Source organism: Callorhinchus milii, unplaced genomic scaffold, assembly GCF_018977255.1.
Source record: "Callorhinchus milii isolate IMCB2004 unplaced genomic scaffold, IMCB_Cmil_1.0 Scaffold5, whole genome shotgun sequence".
Taxonomy (NCBI): domain Eukaryota; kingdom Metazoa; phylum Chordata; class Chondrichthyes; order Chimaeriformes; family Callorhinchidae; genus Callorhinchus; species Callorhinchus milii.
Window position 1 is genome coordinate 39,636,978 of NW_024704746.1, and position 21,024 is coordinate 39,658,001.

Sequence of the window (21,024 nt, forward strand, 5' to 3'; positions counted from 1 at the left end):
CTTTTAACCATGCTTTGGTTAATTTTTCACCTCCTCACCCCAGGCCCCCTCATCCTCCTGACATGAGGGGTGCTGTACAAATGTAAACCATACTGCATTGTAATGGTAATAATGTTCAGGTATTTGCAAATACTTTTTTTTTGAAAAATATTTTACTTTAAAAGTTATTAAAATTATTGCATACAACATTCCATTTTTACAAAGAGTTGAGACAATGCTTAATTTCACATCTGTATTTGTACAGTACAAATCAGAGTTTTGAACCCATTTACTTATAAAGGTATTTTACAGCAAAATATTTTCAACCATTAAAGCTTTAGTTCTCAGAATTTACAAACAGGACAAATTTAAATCAACTGCTATTTTAAAATAGAACAGAAGGAAAAAATATACAGTATTAAAATATATAATTTATAATACACACAATATTAAATAGGTAATTTATATACGATCTAAAATTTTAAATAGAAGGAAAAAACACAATATTAAAATATGTAAACCACAAAAACAAGCAAACACACTGAATTTTTCTTCTGTTTAAAACAAATCGTCTCTATCAAAGGTCATACTTTTTTGGTGGTAGCACGAATGAATTGTATTATTGCTCATTTCTGGGATTTTTCCCCCAGAAGCTGTCTCTTCGCATCTGAGCACGTTCAAGAACTTGAGAAGCTAGTGTACTGGAAGCTGCAGATCGGGCAGATATCTGTGACAATCGATCATCTTCTGAAAGAATGAAAATAAAAAAAGCATTGTAAAAACTATTTTAAAGGGATTAAATCATGTTAAGAGATTTTTAAAACCTCTCGCACTATAAATCTACTTACAATATTACTTTAGACAAATCCCTCCAGGTCCCAGATTCTATTCAACTATCAGCTTAAGGTGGTGTATCACACTTTTATTAAACTATAATGATTAGCAATGGGTGAATGTGGATTAGAATTGGGATCCAAAGCACACTTAATCAATTCAGCACAGTTGGGAGTCTTTCAAGTGAAAGAACATACAAGTGAAATGTTGCACATTTGTGTACGATACCACTTATAATTGTGAACTGTGCACTTTACAATTCTGTACAATAGAATTCTGTTTATAAGGAATCTAATGCAAAAAGACACATTTCTTCAAAAATGTTTCCATATATTGAAATATGTATTGCTCCCCGGAAACTAAACATCCCAGACATATTGTAGTGTGACTGCAATAGTATTCAAATATTTATTTTATAAATATGTGTTGATTATAATTGAGCTGTTTTTTGTGCAGCGAAAAAAAATTGATGTGAGATCATCCAACACTGATTGGCTTTCAAGATGAGGCAGTTGTTGAAGACTGATCAAGTGCATTTAGATTCAGAAATGAATTTTTCTTTAGCAAAAAGATTGTGAGATGAATTGGAAAACAGGACAAGTTTGGAAGAAGAAGGCCCCACTTTGATCTCATGCTTTCAGATACAAATCTTATATCCTCCTGTTCCAACTTCAAGTTGTTTCTGGGATAAATCCAATGTCCTGGCCTCAACGACACTTCCTGATAACCTGACGCAGCTGTTGATTACCTTCTGCATAAAAAATATATCCTGGTGTCTTAAATTTGCCCCCATATCACGGAACCCTCTTGATCTCAAAGTGTTGGGAACCAAAGTGGCAGCAGCACTGCTGTACACAAGTCACAATTGAATTGTGTAAGCCCAAATACTGTAATGACAAATTATAAAAAACAATTTTTTTTAAACACAGAGGATAATCAATCCCTGGACGAAGTTTCCAGGATATGTGGTAGGAGACCGGATACTGGACTAATTTAAGAAGCAGCTTGATGCCGTATTGGGAGGATGGGTGATCTGGAGGGATGAGATCTGATGGGCCAAAGTGCTTTCTGTATGCAGATGAGTTTTGTGATCTCGTGAAGAAATGCTGAAAAGTGTAGAAGTACCATCAGCAGCAGCAGCTGAGTCTGTTGATTGCATCCTCAGAATACTGGACCTTGGTCCTCCAGTGTTGCCTTGAATTGTAGTTAAAATTGAGATTAAATTCAAAGTGTGGAAGCACAAGGTTTTAAAATAAACAAATGCGTGTGCGTATATACACGTTTCATCTCATTACAATTTTTTTAAAACATGAGTAGTATAAGTAATAATGGGATGCAAGATCAATAACAAGACACTCCCCACCAACCAACTCTCCTGACACTCCTATACACATCTCCTGAAGTAAGGAAACTTATCTAAGGTTTCACCATGCTGGAATTGAACCCAGGTCTCTCGTTTGCGAGGTGAATGCTCTAACCACTGAGCTACAGGACTCCTATGTCTGCTAATACCTGTATTCTGGCAACTAGCTATAATCAGTCACAAAATAAATATAAATAACCTCCTTTAAGCACACATGCACCGTACATATAAACACACACACACAGAACACTCACATTTCAGATCAAATTCTGTAAGTAAAAGCCTAAGATTATTGGAGGAAACACCTTCATGGAATGAAACAACATTCAAGGTTTGAGATCCAAATTCCTAAAAATAAAAACCTTTAAATAATTCCTATATAATGGGTTATTCCATTGCTTTTCCATTTTTATTTCATTAACGTTTTTTTTATGAAAAGTGATTGTAATGTGATAAACCATAATTATTTTACTCAGCTCAGAGTGAGGATACAATCACACGCGACAGCTACACGCAGTTTACTATCGACTGCCACCAAAGTCTACCCACACTTGGTTACTATTAGGGGGCCCAATCTGTGATATTCAAATCAACTTGTCCATCCTCAGCTCATTGATTCAGAGTATACAGTTACCTAATGTTAGCAATTATTTAGAACATAAAAATTGCTTTGCGAAAGAAGACCACTTTCCACCATCCTGGCAGTCGCATGCACACGTCATGTCCCAAACTATATACTGCAATTTACTATAACTATTTCAGTTATTTTTACCATTATGCTGGAATTCTGGATTTCTCAGTGTGCCTTGTATCCGGTGCAGGTAGCCCTTCTCTGGTGATGCAGGCACTGAAGCAGATTTCTCATCAAAAGTACAGTCTGGCTTTAACAACGCCAGAACAGAAGGTATTGTCTTTAGACAACCTGGAGTATTGGGAATCCAACATTCCTCCCTCAGGGGAATGGGATCAGGGGTCCTTATGCCAGCTGCTGGTGACTGCTGTAATGATTCCGTCTAAGGGTAACACAGAAACACCAGTTTTTAAAATGCACTTTCAAAGCCTTTCAGTAAAGCACAATTTATTAAGAAAATAATATTTGGATTAAAATGGAGATATGCATCTGATCCAGTTTGTTGCAGTGTGGCAAACTATCGCTGCTTTGCTCTAAATAGATTTTTAATCAGCCTTTTTCTAAATTAAAAACCTATTACATGTATACAGTACTCAAAATGTGTAACTTTCATTGCCTGTGTCGTTGCAACCTTTTTTTAAGCTTAATTATAATACATAAATAATTGTGTAATTCTTTTACTTGTCCAGTGCCATAGATTTTTATTAACAGGTCAGGTTTTTGAATTTTCTGTACCTTTGTTAACTTCTTCTTTGGAGATCCTGAAGAGAAACACCTGTAGGGTGAATATGATTTTCCCAATGGAGCCTGGTTTCTTTTACGATGGGGGGATGGTGATCTGATCTTATATGGAGAAACTAAAACTGCACCCCCTGGTTAGAGACAAAATGTGTTGTTATCAAGAATTACATGCTTTACGGGCATCCAGGATATGGTCTCAAATGTTCCCACTGTAAACACAAACCTACAGAGCGTTGTTAAGATGATGAGCTGATTGAATCACTTATTGTTTGTGACTCACATATAAAAAATGTTTGGTTGCCTTAACGTAAACCTTCAGAGAAGGTATTTCACCGGAGAGGGGTCAAAGTAGAGAAATAAGGATGAGTTAGGGACTGGAGCTTTGAGTTATGGGGCAGACCAGCAGAAATTAACTTGTTTTTAATTGAAAAAGATTAAGGAGCATTTGATCCAGATCTTTAAACTGGTATGTGGCATAAATTTGGGATTACCCTCAAATACATGAATTTAACAATAACAATAAAGTAATTCCATTTGAAGTGCCACTATCTCCATTGGACACCAATATAATTTGAATTAAATTAGGAAATGCTCATACCAACAGCTGGAGTGGTCAGATCATGGTGAGTTCGACGAGGTGCAACCATTGTCTTCAGCTTTGGTGTAGGCAGTCGTCCACCTACTTCAGATCCAAGCTCAGAAGTTTCATTTGAGTCTAAATTTGCTGTTGACAGATTTGCCTCATCTATCGGGTCCTCTTTTCTAGAAAATAATGGAGTTCTTATTGGACTAGATTTAATGCAGTACCGATTTTATACAATGCTACACTTAAAGACATCTCTATGCCTTCGATTGACATAACAAGCAAGTTGAACAACTAAATTTTCCAGCAATGTTTCATATCGAGCAAGCCAGATTTACATTCAACATAGTATGCTTCACATACATTTATTGAAACAGAAGGCAGGAATACAGTTAATGTGAACTGATTTATTTAAATAAATAAACCAAATTAAGCAAAGTGAGCAGACTTTAGTGCAACAGGCCAATTTATTCTGCAAATTCTGCATTAGCTACAGAATAACTGCAACTGGTGCAACTTCTAACTGGACTTTCTGAAACATCAACAGGCACTGCGCTTGTAGCAAAACTGAGACACAAGAATCCATATAGCATGTAAAAGAAACATGAAGCGTCATTTTCTTTGCGGCTTTTCTGCCCTAACCCCTTCCTCTAGGCTGCTGGTACATTTCGTGGATGCTAGCCAGCATGCAAATCTCACTCAAGTATGCATTCTTCGCATTTAAGTTTAGATGTATTTGACTGTGGGCACAACAGTTGAGCCTGATCCAGTCCTCACCCCCAAATCCTTACATTTAAATGTCACGGTACGTGTCACTGGATAGAAATCAAGAGGAAAACCTCTGACCATATTTTTTTTACCTCCCTCCCATGCCTAGAGGAGTGAAAGTTAGTCATAGTGCTAACACTGCTACCTTTACTGAGATAATTATTATATAATAATCCTTCTAGTTGAAACAGAGCCTTATCAATTTGTCGAAATGTCTCAAAGCGCTTGACAGGATCTTATTGCAAAGTGGAGTGATTACGTATTTTGTAGGCGAACACAGCAGCCGATTTGCACACAGATAAACATGAAGAAAATAATCAATTTTATCTGGGGTATGTCAGAGGGGAATAGACTGTTGGCCAGGATAGCGGGAGAAACATCCTTCACTTTTCAAATAAGATCTTTAAAGTCCACCTGAATAGGCAGGCAAAACCTTGGTTTCACATTTCATACAAAAAACAGCAACCCCAACAAATGCATCACACTCCCAGCACTGTGTTGGTGTTGTCAACCTGGACTGCAAGTTCAAAGTCCCAACATGAGGCTTCATCTCACAATCTTTTAACTGAGAGGCAAGAGTGCTACTAACTGAGCCAGCCAGGCTGATAAGGATGTGGTGGTTCCGAACAGAATAGGAATGAAACCCGTAACCTTCTACATCCGCACAGATCAGTTTCACAAGACTTAACAAATGAGTGAATGGGGCTCCAGCCAAATTCATTGCAAAATGTAGATCTTAATTCGATACTTTGTCTACCACCCTTTGCCCTAAGCTGAAGACAGCTCTAAAGAGCATTTAATGATTACCTTTTAGAAACGGCTCCCACTTCCTCTGCATTTCCCAGCTCTTTCTCAACACCATCACTTTCTTCCTGGTCACTTTCTGGCAGGTCTCTTCCAGGTGCTGTCTCTCCTTCCTCATCATTCCAGGCCAATCTCTGCCTGACTGGAAAAGTCGGAACATTTGATATACCATTTTTGCCTGTATCATCAAATTTTGGCGGGTTCTGTGAGGGTGCAGCATTTTCCACTGCTGACTCAGAGTGAGACCGCTGTTGCTTTGGTCTGGGAATCTTCGGAGTTTCTCTTGCTCTGTGAATGTAAAAAGGCATTTTGTGTAATCAAGATTTTTTTTAAAAAAACACCCAATACAAACGTGGACCTTGAATCTTGAATCAATTATACCTTTCCAGTGGTGGCAAAATGATTTCGATTTCTAGTTAATGGTAAGGTTTCGAAAGGGAAGGAAAATAAATGATTTTCAGAACAATCGTCTACTACATGGCACCATTTTTAAAAAGGCAGGTTTTTTGTTTGCTGAAATCTCAGTTTACAGAGATGTGCTTGAACATCCAGGTTCAGAATCCCACCACCATAGTTTGGTTCAGCTGATCATTCAGAAATTGGCATGCTTATAAAGGGTTCTAGCATAGGTTAAACTTTTCTAACTACACCAGCAATGATATTTGACCTGAAATGTGGTCATTTTGGCAACAGAACCCAGGAATACCCCCCATTATAGTGATTGATGAAAATGATCATTCAGTTAAACACCCCACCATGGTGGTGTTTTTTTTTACTAAGGTGATAAAAATACAATGATCACCAACCAACTGAGATACTCAACATATTTCCATCAATTAGTATAGTGCATCAATAGAAAAATAAACCTTTTGAGAAATGAGACACTGTGCTGGTTAACTGAAGCTTGCACAGTGTTGTTTTAATTCTAACCTTATGCAGGTTAATTGCCCATTAATCCATTACCTCTCAAGATCCAAAGCTCTGACACTGTCACAGACAGATTCTTCACTGGTAGAAGTGGAGGACAACTCCCACAACTTGTTTTCTGGCGACAGAATCTGGCTGAGATGGTCCCGGGAGAAGTGAGTGCCCAATGCTCTCCTCTTGTACACTTCAGCTTTCTCTCGAAGTTCTTTTATCTGTGATACCAGAGCAGGAGAAAACATTAATTCTGTTTTTATATTCCCTCTCAATTTGAAGTAGTTCGCTGCTTGTGTAATAATAGCGATATGTACACATTTGTAAAGTCTAGAGCTGGAAAAACTAGAACTTTTAGCCACATAAATTGCCAGTACTAATGAAGCAAATAAAGGCAGAAGGGCCTTTGCTAGTTACAACTGCATCCTTTTTTTCTAATTAAAACAGTTCTCTTGCTCACTAAATTGAATTGTTAAAAGCAAAACAACATGAGCAGCAAATTTAACAAAAAAGGTCGTCAAAAACCAACCTCAGCATACCATGGGAAACTTAGTTTGCTTTCAGTACCCTACAGAGAAAAAGGTAGAGTTAGGTTTTAAATAGTTTGGTTTTGAAAAGGAAAAGAGGTCAATTTTAACTTTAACTAAATTTATAATATACACCAACTAGGAGGTACAGTACAATAGTGCACTAGTGCCCTCTGGCGATCATTTGTTAAAATAAATTGAGGTGAAATCAAATCTCCATCTGACCAGATGTATTTCTAGTAACATCAATTATTCTCATCAATAGAAGAGACTTGGCAAATTAATAATCTTACCAAAGGCATAGTGAATTCTATGCTACATACACTTAAGATTGGTACCAGTGCGAGAAACAAACGTTTAACGGTCAGTAATGCTTTAACTCTCCTCCACGCACCTCTTCAGCCACAAACGAACGTTTTGCTTTCCAAGCTCCTTCCCTGTACTGATACTGATCAGGAGACAAATAGTTGGTCCTATATTCGGACTTGATTTTCCTGGAAAAGTATGAACAGTTACATGAGTGACCATTTATGGAAAATTGATATTTGTAATGGAAGCAAAATATCACAATACTGGTAACGCAGAATTTTTTTTATAAAGTGTGGTGTTGCATACCCATGGCCTTTGTGTGGGAATGGAGGCTTATGTGGATTCTGTTGTTTTAGAAGCTGCTCACTCTCTTGTTCTTTTATTCTTGCTCCTACTTGTTTGGAAGAGGAAGGCGTTTGCTTTAAAGAGTAAAAATTCTGAGTTAGAAGCAGCCCACACCCAAGGTTCACAGAATATTAGGTATCTTACTTTATGTTGCAATATATCATATAATAATAATCCTTGCAGTTTGATACAGCATCTTATCACATTGTCAAGACACCTCAAAGCACTTCACAGAATATATCAGAAAGTGAATTGACTGTATATTCTGTGGGCAAAATATAGCAGCCAATTGCACACGGCAGTGTCCCACAAACAGTGGTGGATTGAGTGACCAAATTATTATTTTTTTTGATTATTCATTTCATAATTTGGAAAGCTTGTAGATTGTGAATGATGAAGGTGAGGAATACACATTATTATTATTTTTGAAAGGATTATTGCCCCTGGAAAGCGATTCGCCAATCGATTAACAACAGGGTTCCTACTTACTGCTCGGTAAACAGAGCCGTGTGGAGTAAGGAAACATCTAAGGTTTCGCCCTGCTCGGGAATCGAACCCTCATCCTCTCGCTTGCAAGGCGAGTCCTCTAACCAATGTGCCACAGGACTCCATGTAATGGTAAAGTCCTCTAATAATTTTAAAAGAAAAAGCTTAGAAAAATTGAAATATTTCCTGTAAAAATGATTGGAATTCAATGTTGAAGAACAACAACCACAGAAGCATTTAAAATAAATTTTTGCTCAGCGAATATATTAAATGTATTCAATCTCACCTTGGGCACGTTTACAGGGAATACAACAACAACCTCCATTCATGTATTCATTTTCATATAAAACAAAGATGGCCAAGCCATGGCTCCCAAACAGTCACACTAGTCTAGGTAAGTCCGTACTCAATCGGTAGTGTGTTTCCAGGTTTTTCTTGATTGAATATTTCTTATGATATGAATATATCATATGATTTATGATATAACGAAGAAAATGTATTTTGTTGGTTGGCCAAATCCCACATGAAAGAATTTCACCAATATCAACAGTCCATATTGTTGGCACATTTGGTGTGGGGCATTACTGTGCTTTGGTTCACAACATACAGTGTCATAGATCCAGAGCGCTGGTTCATGCTTGCAGTTCGTTTCCACCCAACGAACTGCCAAGTTCAATTTTTTTTATTTTTTTGGGGGGGGTCAGCTGGGTGTCTGACACTCGCAGAAACCCATCACCTTCCAACAAAAGGTGCATTAATATGAAGGGAGAGATTAAGGAAAGTCGGGGTATTCTGTATCTAAAACCAGTTACAAAGGTTCACGATCAGGTTTCTTGCCCACCCTCTCAGCTGGGAAATTCTCCTCATATTCCTTTGCCAATGCCACTCATGAGCTTCTTGGTTTGGTATATCCTTGTTTAACTTTAATAAACTATTACTTTGAGAAATAACGGGTGTGTTGTGAGAGGATTTCAATAGCCGACATGCAAGATCCCGTTATATACCCTGAAAATGCATTTAATATTTATTTTCTATTACTTTGATGGAAAGGATACTCAATTAGGAAGAGGAAGAATAAAGTTTCCCTTTCTACAAAGTCTTTACGCAAACATGGTCCTTTAGGAAGAGGTGTGACCTCAAACGGACTTAAATATTCCATTTCTCTGCCTTCATTCAGAGGCAGCACATGCATAAGATGCATAGTAATAATATAATAATAATCCTTGCATTTGGTATAGGGCCTTGTCACAATGTCGGGACATCTCAAAGCACTCCACAGATTATACTGTAATCTGTATGATTGACTGTATTTTGTGGGCGAAACACGGCAGCCAATTGCACACAGCAGTGTCCCACAAACAGTCATGGATTGAGTGACCAAATTCTTCTTATTTTTTTTGAAGGGATTATTACCCCCGGAAAAGCGATCCGCCAATCGACTCACAACCTGGTTCCTACTTACTGCTAGGTAAATAGAGGCGTGTGGGTGGAGTAAGGAAATTTGCCTAAATTCCTGCCTGGGAATTGAACCCTGGTCCTCTCGTTTGCGAGGCGAGCGCTCCAACCACGACACTGTGGGACTCAATACCAGTCCTGGTTCACCGAGTTCGCTAGTGGAGAGGGGGCTGAAGGCAGCGATAGAACTGGGCTAGTGATGGTTGGGGTGGGGTTGGTGGGAGATGGAGAGAGAGAGAGAGAGAGAGAGAGAGAAACAGTTTCAGTACTTGAACGAAAGTACCAGATACATACCAACGGTATCAGATTACCTTTGGTGGAGAATCATTTTCAGGTTCAAAGAATAAAGCTTCCTTTTCTTCAAAGTCTTTACGGAAACGTGGTCCTTTAGGTAGAGGCGTGCCCTGAAACTGACTTGAATATTCAGTTTCTCTGCAAACTTTGCCTGATTTAAATGGAGGAATTTCCTGATTTCTGTTGTGAATAACCTAGTAACAGAGAGATGAAAACAATATTTCTTACCATTGTATAAATGAAAATCAAACTAATGACATCAACTTTTCTTGCAGTACCTTACGATCTCACCTACAAACAGACAGTCACAACATTTCACTGTGAAAACATATGAAGCTCTTTGAGACGTCTCAATGACATGTTAAGGTGCTGTATCAAATAGAAGGATTATTTTCATTGTTTCAAATCCAGTATTTAAGCGCTCTGAGACGTACCCTGCATGGGGGGTACTATATTAAGGGCAAGTTGCTGTTGTTGTAGTACTTACCTGCTAAAATGTAAATTTGAATGATCCTGATAGAGTACGATGCCCATTAAACTAAAGCCGATTACTGCCACAAGTATTGAACTTGGTTCAATTGCCAACTAGGATGATTGACAAGGAGCAATTGAATATTGAATGTGATTCTGGAAATTTCAAAGACATTTCCCTTAATGAATTCATTCTGTGTGGTTCATTTCTTCTGAACTCTGACAAAGAAGATTTTTCAAGTCAATGGCAAAATAAATCATCATAATTGAATTTAAACTTTAATACAGCATTATCCCTCAAACAGATAACTCTACATTTCTTAAATAAGTGCATTCCTTAGTCTGTTGAGGTTGGCACAAATAGTGCAGCTCTATGAATAGCAAGGTTTCCAGTATAAATTTAAAGACTTTTTAAAAAAAACTTTACTTCACTATCACACGTGATGGTTCAGTGACTGAGTGAATCAGGGGTTCAAGACCCTCATTGTAAAAATATTAAGAAAATAAACATTTCCCTCAGAAGGAATAAAGATTTGTTAAAAATCACTGCTGCTCTACATATTTAAAATGTTGTGTCAATCAGTGGTGAATTTCTTAGGTCCATTTTAGGTCTCAGAATTGTGAGATGCGCATGGTTTAGTCGAATTAATTAACTACACGGCGCTTTGAAACAGTAAATGATGACCAATACCTGATCTGCGACCAGTAAGGGGGAATTTTCCATCTGCGTTTTCCAACTGAACTGCCTTTGATACTCAGAGCTTCTTGCTAGATTTTTCCGTGGTGCAGTCTTCAATCCTGATTTTTTCTGAAGGACCACGCTAACCTATCATTACAGGAATAGCAGCTTTTACCAAGACATGAGCTATGTACGCCAGCAGCAGGTCTATAAACAGCAATGAGACTATTCACTCCTAAACACTGGAAACGCCCTGTAATCAATGATCTGAGAAGGCAACAATTGCGCAGCCGTGTGTAAGATTCAGCAGAAAATGCAGGAAAGGGAAATACACAGAAGAAACAAAGGCTGAAGATGCAAGAAAGCATGAAACCAGAGAAGATTCAATGAAAAAAAATCAGAGCAAGTGAAAAATTCGGAAGTACAGAAAGAGTGACATTTGAGCTTGGGGAATATGCAGAGACTGAGATGATAGGAGGACAAAAGGAAACGAGGGAATGAATATCACCAAATACCTTGTCTCTAGTGACATGAGGCAGGGAACATCCTAGGTTTTATTTTACATTCCCAATTACTTATCAAAAAACCCAATGGAGTAAACGCACAGAATTAAACATTACATTTATCTTCAAATTTGCAATAATACCAACTTGAGACAGAGCATATAATTCAGGCCCAAACCAAAAATGTTAATGCTCAGTATTGCTCAGAACTGCCCCCTCTTGGGCGTCCTGGGTGCCAAAATGTTTACTAATAACGTAGCCTGTAACTTTGTGCCACTTACCATTGTTTACATCCACCTAAAAAACAGTCACTACACTTTACAATAAAGTCCTGTAGAGTTGCTTCGAGGCGTCCTCCCGACGCAAAGATCATGAACCGCAAAGATTAAGTGTAATTTGTTTAGCTGGAAGACGCTTGTTTCAAAATGTAACCGATTTGGAATCCTTGCTCCGGCTACGAGCTAAGAATTAAAGAGGCAAACTCCTCATTAAAGAGGCTTTATTTTGGCAATTTTTTTTATGTGTGTGTGTGTGGGTGCATGGCAAGGAGGGGAGAGTGGGGGAGGGGATGGGAGAGGAAGGAAGAGGAAGCAGCTTTCCATCATTTATAATTTCAGTTATTATCACCGGGCAAATGGTTATCGCTGTATTGGGCATTTGTAAACAAAAACTAATTGTCCAATGCATTTTTTTTTGCTTCTGAAAGAGTGGGATTAATTCTGGAATCGATTTCCAGTTCGGAGACTCCAGTTCCATTTCCAGTTCCTTCATATTTTGGTGGCAACAAATGGCCTTCAGTCCACTGCCTACTGGCTTACAAATGACGTCAGTTGCTCGAGATCCTTATTAGGTTCAGATTGCCCACATGCAAAACAACTATAGTTACCTCAATAGTTACTGGTAGTATTAGAATTAACCATCAATGGACTAAAAGATTATAATAAATAATAATAATCCTAACATTTGGTATAGCTCCTCACAGGATATACTGGAAAGTCCAGTGACTGTGTGTTTTGTGGATCAAGATTTTCAAAAAAGACATGCAGCCTATGTTAAAAGTTCCGAGAGTTGAGAGCTCAAGGTAAACAAAACTGTTCAAGTATCACAGGGCTAATTCTTGTGGAACACAGACCTGAGCAGTTTCATTTGATGCTCAGTAATCTGAAGCTTTCACTAGAACTAGGTGAAGTCCACAGACGGTTCATTTCTGTATTATTAATAACAATTCAGATGAGAAGACCAATAAGAATAAGAATAATCCTTGCATTTGATATACAACAACAACAACAACAAGATTCCATTTATAGAGCGCCTTTCACGTCAGGAGGACGTCCCAAGGCGCTGCACAGTTGGGTCATGACCCGAGCAGGGGGGAAATGGTCAGGGTGAGGGGAGGGAAGGGAGGGAGAGAGGAGGGGGAAATGGTCAGGGTGAGGGGAGGGAAGGGAGGGAGCGAGGAGGAGGAAGAGAGTCGAGAGGGGAGCTGAAGGCACGGTCAAAGAGAAAGGTTTTGAGACCGGCCTTGAAGGAGGAAAGGGAGGAAGCAAGGCGAAGGCACTGGGGGATGGAGTTCCAGAGCCTCGGGGCTGAGAGGCTGAAGGCCCGACCACCGATAGTAGGGCGGTTGGGGCGGGGGACGTGGAGCAGACCGGAGCCAGAGGAACGGAGGGTACGGGCAGGTAGGTAGGGGGATAGTAGGTTGGAGAGGTAGGAGGGAGCAAGGCCGTGAATGGCCTTGTAGGTGAGGATGAGGATCTTGAAATCAATCCTCTGGGGGATGGGGAGCCAGTGGAGGCGAGCGAGGGTGGGAGTGATGTGGTCCCGAAGCCTGGTGCGGGACAGTACACGAGCTGCAGAGTTCTGAATGACCTGCAGCTTGTGGAGGGAGGTGGCGGGAAGGCCGGCGAGGAGAGAGTTCCCATAGTCCAGCCTTGAGGTGACAAAGGCGTGAACCAGGGTTTCAGCAGCGTGAGGGGTGAGGTAGTGCCGTAATCTGGCGATATTCCGGAGGTGATGGAAGGCGGTGCCAGTTGTGGTGCGGATGTGAGGGAGAAAGGACAGCTCAGGGTCGAACAAAACGCCGAGGTTCCTGACTGGCTTTGAGAGGTGGAGAGTGCAGCCTTGGATGCTGATGGTGTCAGCGCCTGAGGTGCGGAGGCGCTGACGTGAGCCAATCAGGAGGGCCTCGGTTTTTTGCACGTTGAGCTGAAGAAAGTTGTCTCTCGTCCAGGACTCGATGTCGGACAGGCAGGCTGTCAGGACATCGGTGGTCGTGGAGTTGAGAGTAGAGGAGGAAAGGTAGAGTTGGGTGTCATCCGCATACATGTGGAAGTTAACCCCATGTTTGCGGATGATGTCACCAAGGGGGAGCATATAGAGGGTGAAGAGGAGGGGACCGAGGACAGAGCCCTGAGGGACACCACATGAGACAGTACGGGGGGTGGAGGAGAAGCCATTCGTTGAGACGAAATGAAGACGGTGGGAAAGGTAAGAGCTAAACCATTCAAGGACAGTGCCTTGAAGGTTGAGGTGGGAGGACAAGCGGTGGAGTAGGATAGCGTGGTCGACCGTATCGAATGCTGCCGATAGGTCGAGGAGGACGAGGAGACAGAGGGAGCCCTGGTCACAGATAGTCAGGATATCATTGGTGCCTTATCACATAGTGCCTTATCACATTGTTGCGACGTCTCAAAACGCTTCACAGAATAGATTGTAGTGGATTGACTGTGAATTTTGTGGGTGAAACACATAATAATCATAGTTTCTACTTACACCATTAGCAATTCCCTCATCTGCACCTTCTTTTTTAGGAGGCGTGTTGTTGTCTTTCTTTGATTTCTGAGCCTCTGCAACTTGTGGTTTGTCACCGGCCATTGGGGGTTCTAATGCCGAGTGCAATCGGCAATCCATCGAACGAGACCTGCCAAACCTGAGAGATCTGGGAGCTTCTGGAGTCTTGCAGTCTTCTGCATTCATTCCTTCGCTGAGAACGGATGTCTGGGACTTCACAGGTTGGGATTCTTTGGGTTTGGGCTCTTGAAGATCTTGTCCTGAATTGCTGTTCCAGTCCCACTGAAAAGATTTTGAAACTTGAGGACGGTAGTATGGTACTCGTTTCTTTGAAATAAAACTTGGTTCCCTTGTATTCCCTGAAAAAGTTGGAAAAAGAGTTTCTACAGTTTAGATTAAAGCCCTTTGTTCTTATGCATGCTCGAATGTTTAAGGCTAATTATAATAATACTCTAATTTGACATAGCGCCTTATCACATCATATCAAAGCACTTCACAGAATATACTGTAAAGTTAATTGACTAATTTTGTGGGTGAAAGACAGCGGCCAATTGCACACAGCAGTGTCCTATAAACAGTTATGGAATGAGCGACCAAATTATTGTTTTCCTTGTAAGGGATTATTACCCCCGGAAAAGCGATCCGCCAATCAACTAACAACCGGGTTCCTACTTACAGTTAGGTAAACAGAGGCGTGTGGAGTAAGGAAACACCTAAGGTTTTGCCCGGGAATTGAACAGTCATCCTCTCGCTTATAAGGTGAGTGCTGCAACCACTAAGATACAGGACTACAAGATCTCCCATAAGTCCGGCTAACTGGGGTTTAAGCGTAGCACCACCTGGTGCTGGAAACTGTACCTGCAACATCATGATGATTATCCTTGCATTAGATATAACATCTTATCACGTCAATCAGACGTCTCAAAGCGCTTCACAAAATATACTATAAAGTGCAGTGATTTATTGTGGGCGAACATAGCAGGTAACGTGCATATAACAATTTCCCATGAACAGTAGTTAAGGAAATGACCGATTTTATTTGGCCAGTTCACTAGCAGAAATGTTTTGAATAGTGTCATGGGATCTTTATGTCCACCTGAACAGGCAGATGGACACGAAGTGAACATTGTTATTGAAGACAACCGTGCAGCTAATTTGTGTCACAAACAGCTCACAAATAGCTAATTGATTTGATTATTTTTTTAATAAACACACACAGAATGCCAAATTTGCAATGCAGGTTTTAAATTAAAAGCAAACTGTACTCTGAATAGCTGCTGTCTAACTTGAACTGCTTAACTAAGAAAAACAGTTTGAATGTATTTATGTGATTACAAACAAACAAGAGACTAAACTATTAACATGTGGCTACTGAACCCCATATTAATACATACCCAGCTGTTCTGAAGGCAGACCTGCCCACAGTGCTTTCTGCTCAGGAGAGGGACTGCAGGAACGTGACCTCTTGGAGTCATTCCATTTGAAATTTCGTTTGTATTCACTTAAACCCTAAAAACGTAAATGGAGGCAGCACAACTTAATGCAATCCTCAAAACTCCAATGAAAATGTTTTTTCCCCCCGATCACTGAACAACGCTAACATTAATAATAAATAATCCTTGCATTTGATAAGTGCCTTTCACGTAAGGAGGAAGTCTCAAAGTGCTTCACATGTTATACTGTAAGATGCATTGGCTGTGTATTTTGTAGGAGATGAGCTAAAACTATACAGAAGAAAAAGTGGAAACAAAATGCACAACAGTTCATTCAGCATCTGACAAGTAGAAAGATAGATTGACATTTTGGATATTAACCTTTAAAAGAACAATTACACCAGAAACTGTATTTCTCTTTTAGATGTTAAGTGACTGGCATTTTAGTTTTCATGTTAAACCACGTTGTGTTCAAGAATAATGCTTATATATTATATGGACAGAATAGACATAAAATAGACATTTTAATCTGCGCTATACCTGTTGATTATCGTGATTACTAAAACAAATCTTTAAAAAAAACTTCAAATGCAAATTTTATTTTTATTCTTACCTTAATGAGTGACAAACTGTTCCCACGTGTACGAGATGTAAATACTTCCTATGATCTGTTCTAAAATTGCCTTTCTCCACAACCCTGAAATAGTGCCCTCTTGTCCTGCTACCTTGGTATATATGTGCTCAGTGACTTTAGTGACTGGAAGTGTCTTATTAATGAACATAGTATGTATATATTACAATATATTAATATAAGCAGCTTGAAATCCATTGCCTAGGCATTAAGTATACAAGGCTGTATGATTACATTTTGTGTGTAGCTTTGCTTATATAATTTGGTAAATCAACTGGACATGAAAATGATAGAAATGGAAATAATTGTATTGAAAAGTTCTCAAATGAAAACATTTCCTCAAAAAAAAATGATAATTTGGTCACTCAATCCACGACTGTTTCTGGGACACTGCTGTGCGCAATTGGCTGCAGCATTTTGCTCACAAAAGTGAATTAATTCACTTTACAGTATATTCTGTGAAGTGCTTTGAGATGTTTCGAAGACATGATAAGGCGCTATATCAAATGCAAGGACTATTATTATATACAGTCAGGGAAGGTCAATTCTCAGTGTGTAGGATAAGATGAAGTCGCTGGGATGGTTGTAGGGATGTTGAAATTGCCCTCATCCTGCCTGAACTGAGAAGTACAGGAAAACATCAGTGATGGTACTCTTGATCACCATATATGGTGGAAATGGCTCTATATAGAGGTAAATTGTGACACCACTCCACTCCATAGTTGGACAAATCTGACAATATTCATTGTCCAGCTCAAACAAGAAAGGCATTGGGCCAAGTGCTGGCCGGACAGCATTTGTGACCACAGTAAGGCTATATTGATGGGAAAGGAGAGGGTTTTTTTCACAAAAAAAACTATTACAATTTTAAAAAGGTTAGATATCAAAAGCAACGACCTAAGTGTGTTTCATAATTTCCATGTGCAAAACCCACATCACATTTGGTTCAATGTAATAAAATATGCCAAGGATAAGCATGCTTTTTTTATTTTTAAATGTCTGTTCATTGTCTGTTCATAAATCTGGTTAATTCGGCACTTTTAGTATTTTCTTTTTAACACTGAATTGTAGAATTAATGGTGAAATAGATCATCTCTGTGTGTTTTATTCCAAATAGACATTTTAATCTGCAGTTCATAGACATCCTTGATCCAAGCATAATCCTGATACAAACTGCAGCTGATCCAAACAACATTTCTTATGGAAACTAATGCTTTCATGGCGTGTTTGTGTGGGAGGGTGTGGGTTAGGGGTAAGGGGGGTAACATACATTAACTATATCCTCCATGACACGATCCACTTGCAGGATGCTATATAAGTGCAAGTTGTTGCACAAAGTGCCCTGTCTCTGCCCCTTCACAGCTGGTTTACCAATAAAACGCTGCCGGCTTGCAAACCGCCTGCAACAAACTCCTTCATAACAAAAACAAAAAAACTCATTAACGTGTTGTTGGGCCTATTATTAGACAGGCACAACATGACCTCAATGTATGTACAGTATTACACTGACATTAGTGTATTAAATCCAGATTGGCTGGGGAGCGAAATTACATAACGGTATAGACTCATAGCTATAATCCCACTCAACCTAGACAGGAAGGAATTTTGCAGGATTAAGTATAGTGTTCTCAGCAATGGAATTGAAATCGCAGGATAGTCACTGACAGATGTTTGCAGGTTTTTTTTTGACAGGCACCAGAAATATTCTCCCCATCCCAACTCCTCAACCCCAACACCACTCTGCCGTGAGATCTGTACCTCCTTCTCTGCAGTTTGCACAGTTTAAATTGATAAACGACAATTGCTTTTTTTTAAAAAAGGACATGATGTACAGCGATCACCGCAATCCCCTGCAATCCCCTGCTCTGTCCAACAGCAGAGAGAAGTACGTGATTTAATTTGGAAAACAGAACTTGCAGCAAGTCACCCCACAGACATACAACTACCCCCTCACACACACCAACCCCACCACCCTCCCTCCCTCCACACACACACACACAACTACCCCCCACACACACCAACCCCACCACCCTCCCTCCACACACACACACACAACTACCCCCCACACACACCAACCCCTCCACACACGCACACACACACACAACTACCCCCCACACACACCAACCCCACCACCCTCCCTCCACACATACACACACACACAACTACCCCCCACACACACCAACCCCACCACCCTCCCTCCACACACACACACACACACACACACACACCAACCCCACCACCCTCCCTCCACACACACACACACACACACACACCAACCCCACCACCCTCCCTCCACACACACACACACACACACACAACTACCCCCCACACACACCAACCCCACCACCCTCCCTCCACACACACACACACACACACACAACTACCCCCCACACACACCAACCCCACCACCCTCCCTCCACACACACACCTACCCCCCACTCCACAAACAGAACTGCACCCCCCCCCCCCCCCCACACACACACACACCTCATACACACATACCCCCCCCCCCCTCCACACACACACACACATTGTGTGTGGGGGGTACACAACTACCCTCCCATCCACAACCCCCTACACACACACACCACACACACACACACAACTCACTTTCCATTCACTCATTAAAACCTCGTTGCTTGCAAATCAATTCCCTCCTCCTCCTCCTCCTCGTTATTATTATTATTATTAATATTACAACAAACAATCAATGGATTATTATTATTATTTCTACTACTATAACAATTCCTCTCCCTCCCTAACCCCAGCCCAGCCCACTCCCCGCCCTCCAAAAATAATAATACATAAATTTAAAAAAAGGAAACCTATTTTAAAGCAGAAGAGAATAGAATACCCCTCTCCTCTCCAAAACAAATAATAATAATAATAATAATAATAAAGTCATGCACTGTGCTCACCCTGAAGTGTACGGGCATCCCTGCAGCGGGGGGGGTGGGGTGGGTGGCGGTGGGTGGGGGCGTGGTGGTGGGGGGTTGTGAGGGGGTGGTGAGGGGTGGGTGATGGTGGGGGGTGGGGGTTGGGGGGTGGGGGTGGTGTGGGTAGTGGGGTGGTGGTGGGGGGTGGTGGGTGGTGGTGGTGTGGGGCTGGTGGGGGTGGGGGGTGGGGTGGGTGGGGGGGGGGTGGGTGGGGGGTGGTGAGGGTGGGTGATGGTGGGGGGTGGTGCTGGGTGGGGGGTGGGGGTGGCGGTGGGTGGTGGGTGGTGTGGGTGGGGGTGGTGTGGGTGGGGGTGGTGGGGGGTGGGGGGTGGCGGTGGGTGGGGGGTGGTGTGGGTGGGGGTGGTGGGGGTGGGGGGTGGCGGTGGGTGGTGGGTGGGGGTGGGGTGGCGGTGGGTGGTGGTTGGGGGGTGGGTGGCGGTGGGTGGGGGTGGTGGGGGGGTGGGTGATGGTGGGGGGTGGTGTGGGTGGGGTGGTGGGGTGGGGTGGCGGTGGTGGGGGGTGGGTGGATGGGTGGGGGGGTGGTGGGGGTGGCGGGGTGGGGGGTGGCGGTGGGTGGGGGGTGGCGGTGGGTGGTGGTTGGGGGGTGGGTGGTGTGGGTGGGGGGTGGGGGGTGAGCAGAGTGAATGGAGCCGCTCAGTCTCTCTCTCTCTCTCTCGGCAACAATGTACCGCTCTGTGTGCCGTTGGTTTCCTTAGAGCCGCGTCCCTCGCCACGCGCACGCGCAGTGCACCCCTCCCCCTCCCCCCAGCGCCAGCCTCCCTCAGCCAATCAGCATGTCCCGGGCTGGTTTGTGGGTGGGGCTAAGGGGAGAGGGGGGGGGGAGGAGGGAGGGAAGGGGGAGGGAGGAGGTGGAGGAGGGAGGGGAGGGGCGGAGGTGGGCATTGGGAGGGGATACAGCCAATGTCTTGACTTCTGAAAGGCGCCCTGAGCCCACCGCTCGCGCCTCTCATCGAAGTCGCCACGAGGTCTCCGCGCACCGGGAAGAAATCCCTTCAAAGACGACGACGACGACGATGATGATGATGATGATGATACTAATAATTTGGTCACTTCAATCCACGGCTGTTTTCTTTGCGGGACGCTGGCCGCGCGCGATTGGCTGCCGCGTTTCGCCCGCCAAGTACAGTCAATTCGCTGTACTGCCTACTCAGTGAAACGCTTTGAGACGCCTCGAAGTCGTGATCCGGGGCTATATCAAATGCAAGGGTTGTTATTATTATTATTATTATTATTGTTAATTAATTAATACAAATGCAGTGTGGTGGGTTCTGTCCTTCTTGCTCTATCCTCACCGATAGAGCAACAAGGACAGAAACTACAATGCTACATCTGTCAAACCGCACCACCAGTCAGTCTGAAGGAAGGAAGCCCAGTCCAGCCCCACACTGACCTCAGATCTATCTCTTGACAGTTTTGATCTCACGGTATCATGGGTTATTTCCCCTGAAGGAGTATAAAGCCATAAAATGGCATGAAAAGGATTATAAACCCTAGGCTGTCCTCCATATGTTCCTAATAATGTT

At 41.9% G+C, this 21,024-nt stretch overlaps 1 protein-coding gene across 4 annotated transcripts; it reads right to left on the bottom strand.

Moving 5' to 3' along the window:
- Positions 1 to 583: 583 nt before the first annotated feature.
- On the bottom strand, positions 584 to 19,497 carry mdm1 (Mdm1 nuclear protein). 4 transcript variants are annotated; one of them, XM_042335360.1, is made up of 15 exons: positions 19,463 to 19,497; positions 15,875 to 15,989; positions 14,463 to 14,762; positions 11,200 to 11,334; positions 10,055 to 10,231; positions 7,764 to 7,876; positions 7,543 to 7,642; positions 7,151 to 7,189; positions 6,667 to 6,842; positions 5,707 to 5,991; positions 4,147 to 4,310; positions 3,543 to 3,679; positions 2,949 to 3,189; positions 1,939 to 2,007; positions 584 to 726 (listed from the first exon to the last, which is right to left on the bottom strand). In XM_042335360.1, exons 2-15 carry the CDS (start codon positions 15,953 to 15,955, stop codon positions 599 to 601), a joined length of 2,145 nt encoding a protein of 714 aa, XP_042191294.1. In that variant the 5' UTR covers positions 15,956 to 15,989; positions 19,463 to 19,497; the 3' UTR covers positions 584 to 598. The 4 variants fall into 4 exon arrangements, with proteins under 4 accessions (XP_042191294.1, XP_007903187.2, XP_042191292.1 ...); XM_007904996.2 differs by having other exon boundaries at positions 14,463 to 14,839; positions 19,463 to 19,491; XM_042335358.1 differs by lacking the exon at positions 7,151 to 7,189 and having other exon boundaries at positions 14,463 to 14,839; positions 19,463 to 19,491.
- Between the last annotated feature and the right edge of the window lie 1,527 nt (positions 19,498 to 21,024).

What these genes read in the sequence shown, in the direction of transcription:
- mdm1 (XM_007904996.2), bottom strand. An exon ending in TTCCCACACAAAGGCCATGG is followed by an intron (nt 7,643 to 7,763) that starts GTATGCAACACC and finishes ATACTTTTCCAG; the next exon opens with GAAAATCAAGTCCGAATATA. An exon ending in CAAAGAAGAAGTTAACAAAG is followed by an intron (nt 3,190 to 3,542) that starts GTACAGAAAATT and finishes TGTTACCCTTAG; the next exon opens with ACGGAATCATTACAGCAGTC.